The sequence below is a fragment of the Tenebrio molitor genome, chromosome 8 (genome assembly GCF_963966145.1).
Source record: "Tenebrio molitor chromosome 8, icTenMoli1.1, whole genome shotgun sequence".
In the NCBI taxonomy this organism is placed as follows: domain Eukaryota; kingdom Metazoa; phylum Arthropoda; class Insecta; order Coleoptera; family Tenebrionidae; genus Tenebrio; species Tenebrio molitor.
In genome coordinates this window covers 15,582,683-15,600,787 of record NC_091053.1, presented here as the reverse complement: position 1 = coordinate 15,600,787, position 18,105 = coordinate 15,582,683, and the positions used below count along the sequence as shown (strand labels likewise).

The following is an 18,105-nucleotide window of genomic DNA, read 5'->3' as shown; positions in this document are numbered from 1 at the left end:
CACGAACCTTCCGGAGCCGGAATATTTTGAAATTTAAGGCACCGAAAATGAGGATTCATCTTCATTTCCGCCCGACCAAAAACTGAGGGTACGAAGGTGCATGTCCCGAGGTCCAATTCCGACCCTCGAACTTAGGAAAAAAAATTACATATTTAGAAATCAAATGTGGATTATATTTCTTTATTCAACAAAAACCATTACTACATAGTAAAAAATCTTCCTATAAGGATTATGTGGTACATTGGGTGGTCATCCTTGTCCCACGACTCCTCTTCTACCTCAACTTGCAGTTAGGATTGATGTGGCACTTGGCACATATGTAGGGGTAATCATCCTTGTTGCACGACTCCTCTGCGTGATCCATTTGTTGTTGGGGTCGTTGCTTTTGTTGGAGCCGTTGTTTCGGAATTCGGTCGGATGACACTTCCGCATGTCATTCGATCTAACAAGTACATGCAGAATTTGTTCTAGGGACACTACACTATTTGTTCTTCGTAATCAGAATCACACATTTTTTGTAGGAATGTAACTGTAAGATGATTGATGAATAAGAGTGACTTCTGTCGTAGATGATAGATAGGCGACTCTATCAGGTTTAACTGTGCTGATAATTGTGATAACACAGTATATTTACCCAATGCGTGGTGATAACCAAGTGATAACATGGCCAACTTCATCTAGCTTCCGCTGCACTCCATACGGCCGTAACATTATGCTATGCCAATTTTCATTGTTGAAATTGATTCTACTAACCTCAAAAAATCGTTTGGTAACTAGCCCCAACTAGCGGAGAAAACTGTTAATAACAATGATTGACGTATCTTTTTAAAGTGTCATGAAGTTTCAAAAAGATATGAAAATCAAACGAAAATATGTAATAGTCTTGAAAAACTGGAAAATATATATATATATTTGATACATTATTTACATAAAACAGTGGAAAAGGAACAAAACTCGAAAGGAACTTAATTTTAAACAACATAAAGGAGTGATAACTAAAGAACATACCGTGTGAGCAACAAGTACTGATTGAGTTGGCAATAAATTCTAGTGATTTTTGGTGACTTTTATGTCATGTTCCAACGAGAAAACCATTTTATTAATAAAAGATTACAAAAACCAAGACGTTTAAATTTGAAATGTATACCAGCTGTCAATAATGTCAATAAAACAAACTGAAATAGGTACAATTCACAATCTTGAAAATTTTATGTAAATTTTTTTTTTGCCAACTGAAACAGTTATTGTTGCTCACCCTGTACTTACTATGCGGCAAAGTAAATAATCCTTATTTTTAACCTTTAGAAACGTAGAAGAAATGCACAATTTTAAATTAAAGAAGCTGAGTTTCAGGAGAACAATATGTACTATCGCGGCCATCCAAAAGTGAACGTTTTTTTTTTATAGTTTGATTTTTACTTTAAATCATAGGCGTCCTAAAATGTCAAAGTCTGACATTAGCGATAAAAAAATTATTGAAACTATTTTTTTTAAATGCCACATCAGCCACATCTCACTCCGATGCAGACAGCTAGGGCTATTGCAAAGCTAAAAGAAAATTGGTCGTTGGCTGCTGTGGCGAGAGAATTACATTGCTGTAAGACTTGCATCTTCAATATAAAGAGGGGTTGGCAAGAAAACAAGCTTGAGAGGCCAATGCGAATAGGTGTTGGAAAGGTTTCTTTACTAAAGTTTACTTTCACTTTAATAATGTATTAATTACTTCTCAGTCTCATTTTTATTATTACAACTTTTTATTATTAAAATAGTAACGCCTGTTGCACGAACGCCAATGAATACAGCCTGATTTAATCTAACGAAAAATACGGAAATTTTCGCAAGCTATCTTTCACTTTTGGATGGCCGCGATTGTACAGTTGGGAGCACGGAATTTCGCACACCAATTTCTATGTCATTTAAAAAAAACTATCTAGTCTAAGCTTTATTGTCATTATAACCAATCCTGACATATGTGATCATGACTGATGTTTCACCTAAACTGTTACGAAAATGCCCCCAGTATCTCATTTTAATAAAATTAAGATAATAACTGTCCAATGTGTGCGAAATTCCGTGCTCGCCACTGTACATATACATTTTGAATTCAATTAGTTTTAGAAAATAAAATTTAAAAGAAATGTTTAAAGAAATGAAAATAGCAGCGCCATCTGTCGGTTCTACCTTACATTTGACAATTCTTGGGTGCGTTCCATTAAAATTCGAAAAGTAGTAATTGTTTTTAACATTTTAAATTAAAAAACATCGGCCAAAAAGTATTATATGTACATACCTTGTGTGTGAAACATTTTGCAACGCTCAGTTTATTAAACTTCACACTCGATTGTAAATAGCTATTAAGGGGCGTCGAACAAAAAAACCTTGTATTCAACTCGTTCGTGTGTAAATTGGACTTTTTCTGGCATGAGTGGGTTAGTTTAACTAACTAACTCGTTAAATAAATAACTATTTTTATCCTCATAATCGGTCCAAATGTAATTTTGGCTGCATCACAAATTTCGTTAGGCTCATTATTACTCGTGAATCACCCTGTACCTTCTTTTAAAGCAGTAAAAATCGGTTGGTACATTTTCCATAATAAACCAAATGCATGATATTCTTTTGTTAATGTTAAGTACTGTCATTTTCAAAACGTCCAGGTTAGGGAAAGGTGGAACATTTTGAAATTACGTCTCACCTTTTTAATAATAAGCATTATATCCATCACCACCATTGAACTAGTGCAAGGTCAAAAAGAAAAAACGTGGAAAAACTGACCAAGTGTAGGTACTCAAAAAAAAAATCAGTTTACTATGGAAAACAATCCTAAACGCAATAGCAATTCTTTCTGAAGAGCAGAACAAAAAATAATGTGACAGAATGTGTAATAAATACTGCGTTAAGGATTGTTTCCCATAGTAACCAGATTTTTTTTTTAAGAAAAAATTACAATAATGAGTGAATAATGGTATTTTATTTATTTATTTTTTAGTATACTGTGCTGGTAGTAGGTGTCTAATGTCTATTGCCTTGACGACGAGTCCGGTAGACACATGTTTATGGTCTAGTCCGTTTTACTTTCCACGGCGGCCGGTAGCAAATGTCAAATAATTTGTCAGATTTATTGGATTTTATTTATATAAAAATTAAATGTACAATTACTTATATCATTGAAATGGTTTTCTAAAGGCAAGCATTACCCTTTGATCAATCCAAACAACTTTATTTCGTATTCTCCAATTGTAGAAGGTAGAACAACTTGACTTCTGCTTCGGTTCGGTTGTGAGAATTCATTTTATTAAAGGAAACTAGCGCAAATGAAAGAAATCACATGAAAAACTTCGACAGACTGAATTTTGATGAATCGTTTGTTATCATAGTAACAAGGCATAGCAATCTTTTTCAAAGCCAAATTTTTTTATTTAAATTTATTTTCTTTTAAATAATTGTCTTAGTATACTAAAAAATCTTGTACGTCACACAACCGGTAGACGCATTATGGCCTCGCTAGTTTACAAGTCTCGCCCTATCGGGCTCGACCTGTAATTCACTAGCTCGTCCATAAAAACGATACTACCGGTCTTGTAACGTAAATAGCTATTCTCGGTTACTATTAAGCGCATCCTTGTCACCCTTGGTTTTTCGCCCAACATACCTCTTCAGGAATCGTTGGTTGCCTACAAAATTCCCTCTTTTGCTAGCGCGAAGACAAGCGCGCGCGCGACTCCTTCGAGAATATTCCATCTTATCAGGAGAATCTTCACTCACTTTTTTTCTCTTCTGAATCTACCGTGCCACGTGCCTTTGCGGACCGTTTCGTTCGAGTGAAATCAATTTATTACCTGGTGCCAGGGATCTTCGTATTCGTCGAAACCTTGTGGATGGTGTGCTGTATCGTCTCCGTGTGGAAAATTTGAGCGCACCCTTCCAACTCCGCTTAGGGAGGATTTTGGTCCAAACGCTAAGGCTCGTGACGCAATCGAAGTAGACTCCTGCGAGGCATTTCCCTTGCCTGAGGGTATAGGTGAGTCTTCATGTAGACAATGTGCTACACGTAGTACTCCTCTAGGGAATCCTCCATCTCCACCCCCTAGACTTCGACCCCAACCGTCTTACGTCGAGGTCAAGAGAAAACCGTGCGTCGGGCTCATCGTCGACGCGCCCGAGACCTCTGTGGCTCCAGTCTCGTCTCTAGAACCGTCAGCTCCGCTCAAAGGACTTTGCCACCACATCCCCGAACGACTGGGAAAGGACACGCTCCTCTACGGCCCCTGAGCGCGGACTGCTCCTGGAGACCGGCAAGCCACCCCTCTTATTCGACTCAATTTCATTTTATCTAACCTTTTTCTAAATATCTTACTAACCATATCACAATTTACAAACTAACTCAATCTAGCAAGTGAAATAGCTCGCGTACTTTTGTTATATATATCACATTATAACCTTGTTAACATCTCCGCGTAGACATCAGCGAGATTCGCTTATTGTAAAGCTCTGCGGAAATAGCTATTTCGGCCGGATTGCTGGAACCGAGTTTCCACCCCTTTTTATTGTACATTTTTATATCAATTCACATTTATATTTATATCAATTCATATATTTATCCATTCATATATTTATATCAATTCAAATATAACTACAGTCATTTCAATTACATTCAATTTTCACTTACATAGTGTGTATCAATACTACCCCCCCTCAGCTCGCCCGTCTGTATTTTTTTGGTTTCGCCTGTTTGAATAGCGCCTAGGTCCAGCCACGTCCACTTTGTGCGTTTCTTTTCGTTCTCGCGAACTTCAAACACCTCTCCTGGCCAGGTCAGCAGGCTACTTGCGGGGCCTGCTACCAAAAGAACCCTCGACTTCGCCGCAAGTGGCGCCCTGAGATCGAGCTAGCCCAAGTATTGTGCCCTCTGGCCAGTTTGAACCGTGGCATAATATTTTGGCGCCCAACGTGGGGCTCGAGGCGATTATTCTCAGTTTTCGATTTTCAATTTTGATTTACCTTACTTCAGGCGAATAAAAGTGACGAGCTGATAGGGTGTTTGATACTTACTATTGATATTCAGTTCGATTTCTAACTATCTCCATTTTGTCTTGGCTCTGACGTGACTCTGTCACTTTATTTATTTCGGTTCGGGAAACGGAGTCAAACTTCCGTTGAACATGACTAGTCTGCAGTACGAAGTGAACCGTTTGGCTCAAGACGAGCTGGTTTACGAATTAGCTGTTAGAGGGTTAACCGAAGTGGGAACCGTAGAACAGATGCGGAAAACCTTGCGGAACTTGTTGCGTATGGAGCGTGGTCCCAATCCACTCAGTTATCCGGCTCATCCGTTTACCGTTGCGGAAGATCTTGCCGCCCTCACTCGGAAAGCGGAGGAAATTAAAGCTCTCGTGGACGATTTCGACGGAATTTCAGAAACCGGTCGCAAGAAAATCCTGTCAAAATTAGCGTGTGCTTTGGGACGGGCGAATACGGTTAGGTCTGCCGAGACCGTTAATCAGTCAGCCATTTCGAAGATAGTAGTGTCCTTACTCAACTCGAATTCCGACATGGAATACAAGGTTAGACATGCTACCGCCGATCAGTCTCTAGGAGCGTTAGATGTCAGTTTGCTAAACGTTGATAGCGGAGAAGACTCCGATGTCGAGACATCACCTACCGCCGCTACTTCTTTCGCGCGAGGCGACACCTCGTTTAGGGCACCTAGTGTTCCGGTTTACAAGTGGAACCTCAAATTCTCCGGTGAGGACTCTCGCCTTTCGTTAAGCGCTTTCCTAATGAGAGTCGAAGAGTTGCGTGTCTCGCGAAACGTCACGGAGGAGGAATTATTCCAATCGGCAAATGACTTATTCGAAGGACGAGCTTTGACGTGGTTTCGCTCCGTTCGCCGAAACGCTTACGACTGGCGCTCCTTGGTAGCTTTGTTGCGGAATCAGTTTCAGCCCGCTGATTATAACGACAGGCTGTTTGAGGAAATTCGTCGCCGAACTCAGGGTCCGGATGAGAGCATCGCGATGTTCGCTGCAGTGATGGACAACATGTTTGATCGGGTGACAGTCAGAGTTCCGGAGGCTACGCGTCTTAAAATCATCTTAAAGAATCTGGCCCCATATTACCAAAATCAACTGGGTCTCTCTCCGATCACGTCTCGCGATCAGTTGCTCGAGGCGAGTAGGCTATTGGAAGCCAGAAAAGCATCCGTCGAGTGCTACGTTCAGCCAACGCGCCGCCGCGGACAGATTTGTCTAGAACCTGACCTCGCATACGTCCAAGTGGAGGCCTCTTCGGCGAAGAGCTCCACCCCCAATTCTCTCGACGTCCGGCCCGTGAAGGCCATATCGGGAAAGTGTTGGAACTGCGGCAAGCCCAACCATTCTTTCCGTTCGTGCGCTGAACCCCGGAAGAAATTTTGCTACCGATGTGGTGCTCCGGATTGCACCGTTGCCACGTGCGGTAAGTGTTCGGGAAACGGGACACGGAGGAAGTAGATGGTCGTGAGCATTCCTCCGGTTCTCCTTCTAATATCGACCGCACCGGAATCATCCTCGACTACGTCCTCTCGCATTTACACGGCGATGAGCGTCCATTCCTAAGAGTAAAGATCGCGGGAACTCCTTTTCTCGGGTTGCTCGACTCTGGCGCTTCGCGTACCGTCATGGGCGGTGTCGGCTGGCGAAAATTGCAGAACTTGGGTTTACCTCTCCAACCAAGCGTCGTTGACTGCACGGTCGCCGACGGTCGAATTTGCAAAAGCCTAGGTTCTGTTCGGGCTCCGATTGATCTGTTGGGGAAAGTTCGACTCGTAGAGATACACGTAGTACCCGATCTGACAGAAGGGTTGTTGTTGGGAAAGGATTTCTGGAAGACAATGGAGGTCGTCCCCGACTTAAGCAAAGACGTCTGGTATTTTTCCTCGGACTTGAGCCAGACCGTAAGAGTTGCACCTCTGGGAGACGTCTCCGGATTACTCGACCAGTCATCTCTGACCCCGCAACAAAAGTCCGTGCTGGGATCGTTGATCCGGACACAGTCGCAACTACAGCCTGCGCGTATCGGGAAAGTGAAAGAGGTACAACATCGCATAGAAATATCTTCGGACGTCCGCCCCATAAAGCAGAGGTATTATCCCGTTTCGCCCGCGAAGCAAAAGATAATCGACACCGAAGTTGAGGAAATGTTACGGGAGGGAATAATCGAACCTTCACGAAGCGCTTGGTCTTCACCAGTTTGTTTAGTCCCCAAGAAGGACGGATCGTATCGTTTTTGCGTGGATTACCGAAAATTAAATTCCGTTACGAAGCCAGACGCTTACCCGCTCCCGTACATATCTTCAATTTTGGACCAGCTACGCGATTGCCGTTATATGAGTTCGCTCGACATCAAGAGTGCCTTTTGGCAAGTTGAGGTCGCTCCAGAACATCGGGAATTTACCGCATTTACTGTCCCGGGACGGGGACTGTACCACTTCAAAAGAATGCCGTTCGGTTTAATAAATTCGCCGGCCACCTGGCAGCGCATCATCGACTCCGTCGTAGGTGCTGACCTCCAGCCCTACGTCTTCGTATACATGGACGACATTGTGGTCACCTCTTCCGACTTCGACACTCACATTCGTGTCCTAAGACAGATATTCGATCGTCTCCGTGACGCCGGTATAACGTGTAACTGGGAGAAGAGTCAATTCTGTCGCGCCGAATTACGCTATCTCGGTCACCTGGTCGATAGCAACGGCGTGAGACCAGACACCGCTAAGGTGGAAGCAATTCTCAAGATCCCGGAACCAAAGAACGTCTCTGACGTCCGTCGCTTCGTCGGTACTGCCAGTTGGTATCGCCGTTTCGTACCTCATTTCGCTTCCGTTATCGCTCCTCTTGCGCAATTGACTCGCAAGGGCGTCCCATTTTCGTGGACTGAAGAGTGTTCTTCGGCTTTCGTTCGGGTGAAAGAACTGCTCATTTCCGCGCCGATCCTGTCTTCTCCAGATTTTTCGCGACAGTTCGTTGTGCAGTGTGACGCCTCTTCGTACGGTCTTGGTGCCGTGTTGACGCAAACTTTTGATGACGGGGAGAAACCCATCTCCTACCTATCGCGATCGCTAACCCGTGCGGAACGGAACCTGTCCACGACGGAACGAGAATGCCTTTGCGTCATCTGGGCTGTCGAAAAATTACGCCATTATCTGGAGGGAGTCCATTTCGTTGTGATCACCGATCACCACAGTTTACTGTGGTTGAATCGCTTGAAAGACCCTCAAGGTCGTCTCGCCAGATGGGCCTTACGCCTCCAACCCTACGATTTTGAGATCAAACATCGTCCCGGCAAGGACAACGTCGTTCCCGACATGCTGTCGCGATCCGTTCCGATCACCGCCGTCACTGACTTCGATCCGTCTTTCAGCGATACTAAAGACCCGTGGTATCATCGGTTACGGACCGAGGTCGCGGCAAAACCTCTCAAATACCCTCAGTACCGAGTCGAGGACGGAATACTGTTGAAGTACACTCGCTGTCAAATTCCAGAACTGTCCCTCGAACGAGACTACTGGAAGCGAGTCGTTCCGAAAGATTATCGCGTCAAAATTCTCCGACGTTACCACGATGAAGTCACTTCCGGACACGTTGGTATCTTCAAGACCTTTCAGAAAATCCGGACTAGGTACTATTGGCCTAAAATGAAAGCCGACGTAGTGCGTTACGTTGTCGGTTGCAAAGACTGTGCTCAGCACAAAGTGGAGCAGAAACCTCCAGCTGGTCTGATGGGAAAACGTGTCGCCCCTACCGCGCCATGGGAATTGATAAGCTTGGATTTTATCGGCCCATTTCCGCGTTCTGCGCAGGGTTACGTGTACGCGCTGGTCGTCACCGATTATTTCACGAAGTATGTTCTGACATTTCCTATGCGATCGGCGACAGCCAAAGCGCTCACCAAATGCGTTGAAGAACAAATCTTCTTGGTATACGGCACCCCCCGAATGTTGATTTGCGACAACGGCACGCAATTGAGAGGCAGATCTTTTCGAGCGTTGTGCGAGAGGTACGAAGTCAAAATACAGTATACGCCCCATCACTATCCCCGTGCCGATCCGACCGAACGAACGAATAGAGTGGTCAAGACCATGATCGCCACGTACATCAAGTCCGATCATCGCCACTGGTCCGACCATTTGGCCGCAATCGGTTGTGCGATTCGCACAGCATGCCACGAAACCACTGGATACAGTCCGTACTTCGCAAATTTCGGGCGTGAGCACAAAGTCTTGGGTAGCGAACACTATCATCCACTATCTCCCGCGGACCCGCGATTAGAGGACTTTGTTCAAAAGCGTCAGCTAGGTTTCCAGAAACTCTTTGGAGAAATCGCAAACCGACTCCAAACTGCGCACGAGAAAAACAAACGAGTCTATGACTTACGCAGGCGTCCCGTGGACTACCAGCCCGGACAGTTGGTATGGCGCCGAGACAAAAGTCTCTCAGACGCGGTTGGCCACTACACCGCCAAATTAGGTCCGAAATTCGTTGGCCCGTTCAAAATCGCCCGGAAAATCGGTTACGGAACGTATGAGCTGACAGACGATACCGGTATTAAAAGAGGCCATTGGCACGTCCAAGACCTAAAACCTGTTCGAGATCCCTATGATGATGTCACATAAGTAAATTTCACATTGTGATAGGGCTGTAATGACCACACCCCTGGCGCATCCTAAACCACATAAATAGGGCAAGCTCCCCTATGGTCATAGACGAATCAAACGCGTCCTCTGTCGACTCGGTCGACTCTAAGAGCTAAACTTTGTTTTGAATTTTTGTTTTTTTAAATCTCGGATTTATCCCCTTGCCGTGGTGCAGTAAGATCGTGGTCGGTATGGTTGTCATTATCGTTATCGTTTGGTTTTGGCCGTTAGTCGGTCCTTGTAACCCTAACCCACCACCTTCAAGTTTCTCAATTTCGACATTCCTTTTTGTTACCGATTTCGTCTTTGTTGTTGTCTTGACATCTAGCTGGTTTTGGGGAGCAATCCACCACAAAACCAGGCTAGACCCAAGTGTTTTCTTCCGATCGCGAGGTCCACGAGACCGAAAAATTCCTGGCAGTTGGCGCAGGTCGGAGAAGATTTTGCAGTGGAACATGGCAGGTGGACACGACCGTCGTTGAGTTGGATCTTCTTTCAATTTATCTCTATGTTTCTTTCTCCACATTTCCGTTCCTCTTGCGAGTGTGTCGCTCGACCGCCATGTGCACCGCACCTCTTCTTCGAGATATTTTGTTTTATAGACTTTGTTACCGGAGTAGTCATTCGCTCTGTTTAAGCGTCGAAGCGGCTATACGGCTTCACATCAATTTCAGGCTGGTACGTCTACATTGTACTGGGTCAGTGGAAACCCCGGGCTTCACCCTAAAAAGTCCATCCCGCCTCTCATTTTTTTTGTTTTTTTTGTTGGCAGAGGTTCAAAGAAAAATTTTCTTCAAAAATTTTTCTTTTGGAGGAAAAGAGGGCCTTGTCACCCTTGGTTTTTCGCCCAACATACCTCTTCAGGAATCGTTGGTTGCCTACAAAATTCCCTCTTTTGCTAGCGCGAAGACAAGCGCGCGCGCGACTCCTTCGAGAATATTCCATCTTATCAGGAGAATCTTCACTCACTTTTTTTCTCTTCTGAATCTACCGTGCCACGTGCCTTTGCGGACCGTTTCGTTCGAGTGAAATCAATTTATTACCTGGTGCCAGGGATCTTCGTATTCGTCGAAACCTTGTGGATGGTGTGCTGTATCGTCTCCGTGTGGAAAATTTGAGCGCACCCTTCCAACTCCGCTTAGGGAGGATTTTGGTCCAAACGCTAAGGCTCGTGACGCAATCGAAGTAGACTCCTGCGAGGCATTTCCCTTGCCTGAGGGTATAGGTGAGTCTTCATGTAGACAATGTGCTACACGTAGTACTCCTCTAGGGAATCCTCCATCTCCACCCCCTAGACTTCGACCCCAACCGTCTTACGTCGAGGTCAAGAGAAAACCGTGCGTCGGGCTCATCGTCGACGCGCCCGAGACCTCTGTGGCTCCAGTCTCGTCTCTAGAACCGTCAGCTCCGCTCAAAGGACTTTGCCACCACATCCCCGAACGACTGGGAAAGGACACGCTCCTCTACGGCCCCTGAGCGCGGACTGCTCCTGGAGACCGGCAAGCCACCCCTCTTATTCGACTCAATTTCATTTTATCTAACCTTTTTCTAAATATCTTACTAACCATATCACAATTTACAAACTAACTCAATCTAGCAAGTGAAATAGCTCGCGTACTTTTGTTATATATATCACATTATAACCTTGTTAACATCTCCGCGTAGACATCAGCGAGATTCGCTTATTGTAAAGCTCTGCGGAAATAGCTATTTCGGCCGGATTGCTGGAACCGAGTTTCCACCCCTTTTTATTGTACATTTTTATATCAATTCACATTTATATTTATATCAATTCATATATTTATCCATTCATATATTTATATCAATTCAAATATAACTACAGTCATTTCAATTACATTCAATTTTCACTTACATAGTGTGTATCAATACTACCCCCCCTCAGCTCGCCCGTCTGTATTTTTTTGGTTTCGCCTGTTTGAATAGCGCCTAGGTCCAGCCACGTCCACTTTGTGCGTTTCTTTTCGTTCTCGCGAACTTCAAACACCTCTCCTGGCCAGGTCAGCAGGCTACTTGCGGGGCCTGCTACCAAAAGAACCCTCGACTTCGCCGCAAGTGGCGCCCTGAGATCGAGCTAGCCCAAGTATTGTGCCCTCTGGCCAGTTTGAACCGTGGCATCCTAGAATGCAGCATATCTTTGGATCTAGAAAAATAATCTCTTTCAAAATCGGAATAAAAAAATATACCAAGCTATTTGAAAAAACAAAGTTTACTATCATCTAACCTTGAATGACTTTTTAAAATATCATTAATCTATATTGTGCTTATAGTGTTTTTAAAGTGATTTATTCCAGTTTTTCTTTTATTTAAATCGAATCATAAATAACGGAGATATGGATTGCGGCGTTTTTTAGGACGCATCCTGTATATCTTCGTTGCCGTACACATTTTACTTTAAGTGATTTTAACTAAAACTCTTTAGAACAACGCATACTATCACATGTTAAAAGAAACGCCTCAACTTCGAAAACATCCTGTGATCTCGTGATTCGGAAGTCACGTTAAGCCAATGGTCCCGGTCATAACACATTAAATCATTTCAAAAATTTTCCCTCGCATAGACACGTAATAACTGCTTAAATTTTAAAATAATTGTACAATTTTTAATTTCTATGGGCGACTTATTGTACATTCTTAATCCTTCATAAATTCATAATATATATTCTTATATCTAATGTCATATCTACTAAACTTTATGTCAAAGTCCCTGCAATTTGTTAAATTATAATTTTGGCGTTCACTAATAATAGCTATTTATGTAACAAGTCCATAATGTAATGCTTTATTGGATGAGCCGAGTTTATGGACGAGCGAGCGCAGCGAGCGATGCAATAAATAGAAGAGTCCAATAAAGCATCGTTATGGACGAGTTACATACAATATTTTATGTTCGAGTGCATTATTTGTTGAAATTACAAAAAAATAACAGTGACATCTATGAGGTAAATGTAGAATGACAGCAGGTTTGCGACTTTATTTATTATAGTAGTATTTATTATTTGGAATAATAAATATCGGACTAGTCCGATAAAGTGGTAGTTTATGGCCTCAAAATAACATCATAAACCATCTATATTTGTCACAGTCGAACATAATAGCTATTAAGACAACAAGTGTTTTATAGACGATTTAAAAATCGAGGTCGTAGTTTAAATCAGAGCGACCGCAAGGAGCGAGGATTTAATAGACCGAGATTTTTAAACTATAAAGCACGCGTTGTCTTCAAGATTTTTTCTAACACTAACATCTTATCAGAAAGTTTAATAAATTCAGAAATTATTCGAGGCGCGTCACAATACACAGAATGCGAAGGTTGCCGTGGGTACTATGGTAATAATATCAATAAATTTGGAAAAAAACAATTTTCATCGTTGAAATGTGCTAAAACGTTCCAGAAGAAATAAGAAAAAAGGGGCAATTTGTTAACAAATGAAGTCTAAAAGTGCATACGAAAAGGTGTATGTTTCGTTTCAAGGCCGGAACTATAAAAGCATCACGGAGGTGACGGAAGATGTCATTTTGGCTTTTCTTGATATGGGGTAAGTGTGTAGAACTTCATTAAAAGTTAATTCACACTACGGCAAGAATAATTTGAAGAAAATGTAAAGATTGCCAGTTCTCGATGGCCGGGCACTTGCATTGAATGAAACAGCAAGTTAAAGAAGAAGATGTTAGGAACAAGAGCACGAAGCTAATGTGGCAGTTCCAATTCAATAATTGTACTTTTCACTTTTATGATAATTACTGTAAAAATGATGAATAATAAAATAAAATAAAATTTTTGTAAACATCACCCCAAATCTGCTATTGAAAGATTTAATTTACCACGCGAAAATGGTGGTAAGGGTTTTTCAAATCTAGAAATTCTACAACACAATCAAATTGCTTCACTAAAAAATCATTTTCTCAATAGAGCTCGTGATAACACTTTTTTTAATGCTTTGGTTTCAGCGGATAAAGGTTACACACCTTTAAACTTAAGTGATAATATAATTTCAAATATTGTTGAGCCAAATATACCTGACACTATAGCAAATATGTATAAAACAGAAGTCTTTACATGGGAGATATTTTAAAGAACTGGAACAACCAGAAATTAATATTCGGGCTTCTCATGCATGGCTTAAGAAATCAAATATTCACTCTGAGGTTTTATATTTGCAATACAAGATCGTGTTATAAATACAAGAAATTATAAAAAACACATATGCGGTTTAAAATCGATCATCGATAAATGTAGAATTTGCGGAACTGAAGGGGAAACCATTGAAGACATCATTTCTTCTTGCACCGTTTTGGCTCAGAGTAAATATAAGAAGCGTCATGATATATTCGCTAAAATTACACACATGAATTTAGCTGTTAAATTCAATTTATTAAAGGATACACAACCACATTACATTTATAAACCAGAAAGTTGTTTAGAAAATGACAATTACAAATTATATTTTGATCGCACAGTTTTAACTGACATTCACATTCAACATAACAGACCAGACATTATTATTTTAAATAAACAACAAAAGCAAGCATATCTTTTAGATATAGCTGTTCCAAATTCCCATAACATAACACAGACGTATAACACAAAAATTAATAAATATTTAGAGCCCTCCGTTGCTATGAGAAATCTTTGGAGTTTAGAAAAAAAATCTATTTTACCACTTATAATTTCAGCAACGGGAATAGTACCGCAATCTCTTTTTAAAAATTTAAAAATTCTTGATTTAGGGAACACATTGGTAGTTGAAATTCAAAAAGGTATATTATTATACTCATGTCACATCGTGGGGAAGTTCCTTAATATTGACACAAAACATAATAAAACACAACAAAGTCAAAATGCGGAGGCGAGACGCCGGTAATTATGTTGATTAGTACATCGTCATTATTTTACGGTAATTGTGTATGTACTCCGGCAAAAATGCCCAGCAGCCGCCAGGTAGCGGAGGCATATTCAGATAATTATAATACATTTTTAAAATAATAATAATAATAATAAATAAGTTAATTTTTCGATTATGAAGTCGACCAGAAACGCGGTAATAGATAATAATAATAATAATAATAATAGTAATAATATTAGAATAATTTATCACAACCCTAAGATTTTTAGACGGCACTGCCATCCTCTCTTCATCGCTCATTTGGTTCAGTATCCACATTGTATAATAAACAACATTGATACAAACCGTCGGAGTTGCCTCTGAACAATTGGTGTGTCCAGCTGACACAATCCCGATCAGTAAATGGTCGAGATCGCGAGGATTGAAAACGGGTCCTCCGGAATCTCCGTGACAGAGTCCGTTTTGACTCACAACGCAAAATTTTGATTTGCCGTCAACTTCCACGCTCTTGTAGTAGGAGGTGCAGTCTGTACTGTCGACAAGAGTGACATTTTTGGGTGAGAGATTACCGGAGAACTCTCCTTTTTCACCCCATCCCAGTACGAAGAGTGTGGAAGACATCTTGTTCAAACTTTCGTCTAAGGGATATGTGATGGAGAAACTGTCTTCGGAGAAAGATGTGTAGAGTCGGACGAGGGCAATGTCGTGGTCGTAGGTGGTATTGGAGTAGAGCTCATGGATGATGATGCGACTGGTGTTGGTGTAGAATTTGGAGCTGTTTTGTAGATTTGTGGTTCCGAACAGAATATCAATATCTGACGCTCTACAAACGAAAAAAATGGAATTATTGTTAGAGCAGCAATGTTGCAAAGTAGAGAAATCCTAACACGGTAAATGTCAAATTTTAATCGACGATACATTTACCCACGGGGAAATACCCTCAAGGTTAATACTGAGATATTGGAGACAAACTGAATGAAATCTACCGCGAATCGCCGAGGCCTACCTGGAATGTTCAAGACAGGACCGGCATCGGGGTCAAAAATTTATCGTCAAGATTTTTATTACCTAATGACATTCATTCATTCAATCAATTCAAACCAACAATCTAGGTACTTACCCTTCAACGCAATGTGCAGCAGTCAGAACATACTGTGGAGGAATCAGAACACCGGTGCAACTGCCTGGCGGGTCCTTAACCACGTTTAGAAATGCAACGACATCGTAAAACTCTTTAGTTATCCAAGCAGAACTGAGATGACATCTTAGAAGTAAATGAAATAGCCAAACAATCAGAGCTGAAATTATAAATAAAATTTCAACTGGCGCCACTAATTATTGCACCGGCAAAGTAATGCCACCTGCAAAGGTTATTGACATCACTTGACTGGCACCAGTTTAGATGCACCCGCAGACACGGAAATTCACCTGGCGTCACTAATCATTGCGCCAGCAAAATTGGGAGCCGGTTCTAATTAAAATTTGCACGTACAAACGGTAGCGGTTGACGTCATTTCGAATATTGCACCAGTTGTAAATTGATTGTGAAACTGTGTAAACAACTATTGGTGCCGTTCCATGGACCTAGGCACATTTTGCGCTCTGTATTTTTGTACCACTATAAAGTGCTATAAAGCAGTGCGCATTTAGGCAACATTTCCACTTTTTTCAAATAGCGCTCCCTTTTGTTAATGGTGCCGTTCTTATTCATTCATATTAGCGCCGTGAAACTGGCACACTCCTGGCGCCAATGATCTTTGCATGTGGAAACCCGGCATGCAGCAAAAAGTGGGAAAAAATAATCATACCTGAGGCGATAACTCATGGCTATACAAAGAAATTAAATAATTGTCCATAACTTTTTTACGTACGAGTATTGTGCAAATTTTCATTTATAGCTACATATTCCTTACACTACCCTATTACAAATTATTAATTAAAATACTTACTCTCTTTGAATAACATTGTTGCAAATTCGTTCTGCTCACTGTCTTACACAATTATGATTTCTGATAATTGGTGCGATTCTGTTTAAATTTACCAGTATTGCTACATAACAAGGTTGTAGTTGCTATGATATGAAGCTGTTGATTGGTTGGATCTATGCAAAATCAATGTTGATCAATAACAATATTGCTAAATTTTGAAACAGAATCGCACTAATTATACTCTCTTTTATCATTTATCTATCGATAAGCAATTGTTTCAATAAGAATGAGATTCACATGCTCTATTGTTATAAAATAAATATACATATAGTAAGTTTTGACAGGACTCGTTAAAATTCAAAAAAAAAGTTAAAGGAATTCTTTTTCTGAAGTAAAACACAACAAATTTGACAGTGGATGTTTTGAAAGAAAAATTTTTTTCGATTTTTGATGAATATTTGACGCTTTGACGTTTTAACCTTAACCTCAATTTTTGCAAAACAACTTAATACACTCTTTTTTTTAAATCAGCTGTCAGAGTCAAAACTTTATAAAAAATCAGACTATTATCCGTTCATGTGACATCCGCACTGTCAGTATCATTTTTTATCCAAATTGGTCGAATCTACAGTCGCGAGCAATAAATTTTGATCGTCAAGGTCATTCTTTGACGCAATCAAAAATGCTCTAGATATTGTAAAACAGTCGTAAATATCATAACCTTTCATCATGTTGTATGACATTAATTGTAATTTTTTTCTCATTTTTTTGACACTTTGTTGACGTGGGCATAATCAGGCAGGGAAAAATTTTAAATTTGTGACAATCTAACCAAATTTTGAAATGACATTGACGACCAAAATGTATTGCTCGCGACAGTACGGGGTGATTCAAGTTTTATCGCCCGAGCGAAAACACACTTCTAATCGATTTAAAATTCTCAAAAAATTCAATAATGATTGTGTGACGCTGTAGAACATTCTGTATAAATTTCAAATTTTTTAATGAAACGAGGAAATATTTCGTTTTAATTCAATAACCGCTACATTAATTTACATAATTTTACACTGAGAGTCCTTTCAAACACTTGGAAAAATTTAATGTCATTGAAATCATGAAAGCATCACCGGTTTTTTAAATAATAAACGAAATTCGATATTAAAATTAAAGTGCAAAATTTATCTACGATTTATTATTAAATTGGGCGGTCACTTCAACAATAGAGATTTACATGGATTATTTATGGTACCCTTAAGGGACTAAAGAATTACTAGATGTTTCCCAACAAAGAGGTATTTATTTATGACACTGCAGTTGTAAATCTTGATCATTTTTCGCTGCTAATGTTAAAATTGGAATAACTCAAAAACGAATCCTTTTCTTTTGATGCGAATTTCATAAGTACAGGGTGTTTCTGAAATAGGTAAGTGCATTAATTTTAACTGATAATAGAACTCATCAAAAGGAACAACTTTTCTCTCTGCCATTTTGGCGAAAAACGTTGCGTAATGGCTTAAAAAACTAGGAAAGATTTTCCTAAAACCGTTTATATCTCCAAAACTAAGCTACCTAAAAACGCGAAACAACCAGATTCTTACGAAGTGGATTTTTTGCTATACGGGTATATTTATTTGAATTT

The 18,105-nt window shown here is 40.8% G+C and overlaps 1 protein-coding gene across 1 annotated transcript; it reads right to left on the bottom strand.

Moving 5' to 3' along the window:
• Positions 1 to 13,829: 13,829 nt before the first annotated feature.
• LOC138136254 (brachyurin-like) lies at positions 13,830 to 16,690 on the bottom strand. The gene is made up of 3 exons (XM_069055358.1): positions 16,488 to 16,690; positions 15,659 to 15,836; positions 13,830 to 15,361 (listed from the first exon to the last, which is right to left on the bottom strand). The coding sequence occupies exons 1-3, from the start codon at positions 16,501 to 16,503 to the stop codon at positions 14,566 to 14,568; spliced, it is 990 nt and encodes a 329-aa protein (XP_068911459.1). The 5' UTR covers positions 16,504 to 16,690; the 3' UTR covers positions 13,830 to 14,565.
• Positions 16,691 to 18,105: the final 1,415 nt, after the last annotated feature.

What these genes read in the sequence shown, in the direction of transcription:
- LOC138136254 (XM_069055358.1), bottom strand. An exon ending in GCTGCACATTGCGTTGAAGG is followed by an intron (nt 15,362 to 15,658) that starts GTAAGTACCTAG and finishes TTTCGTTTGTAG; the next exon opens with AGCGTCAGATATTGATATTC.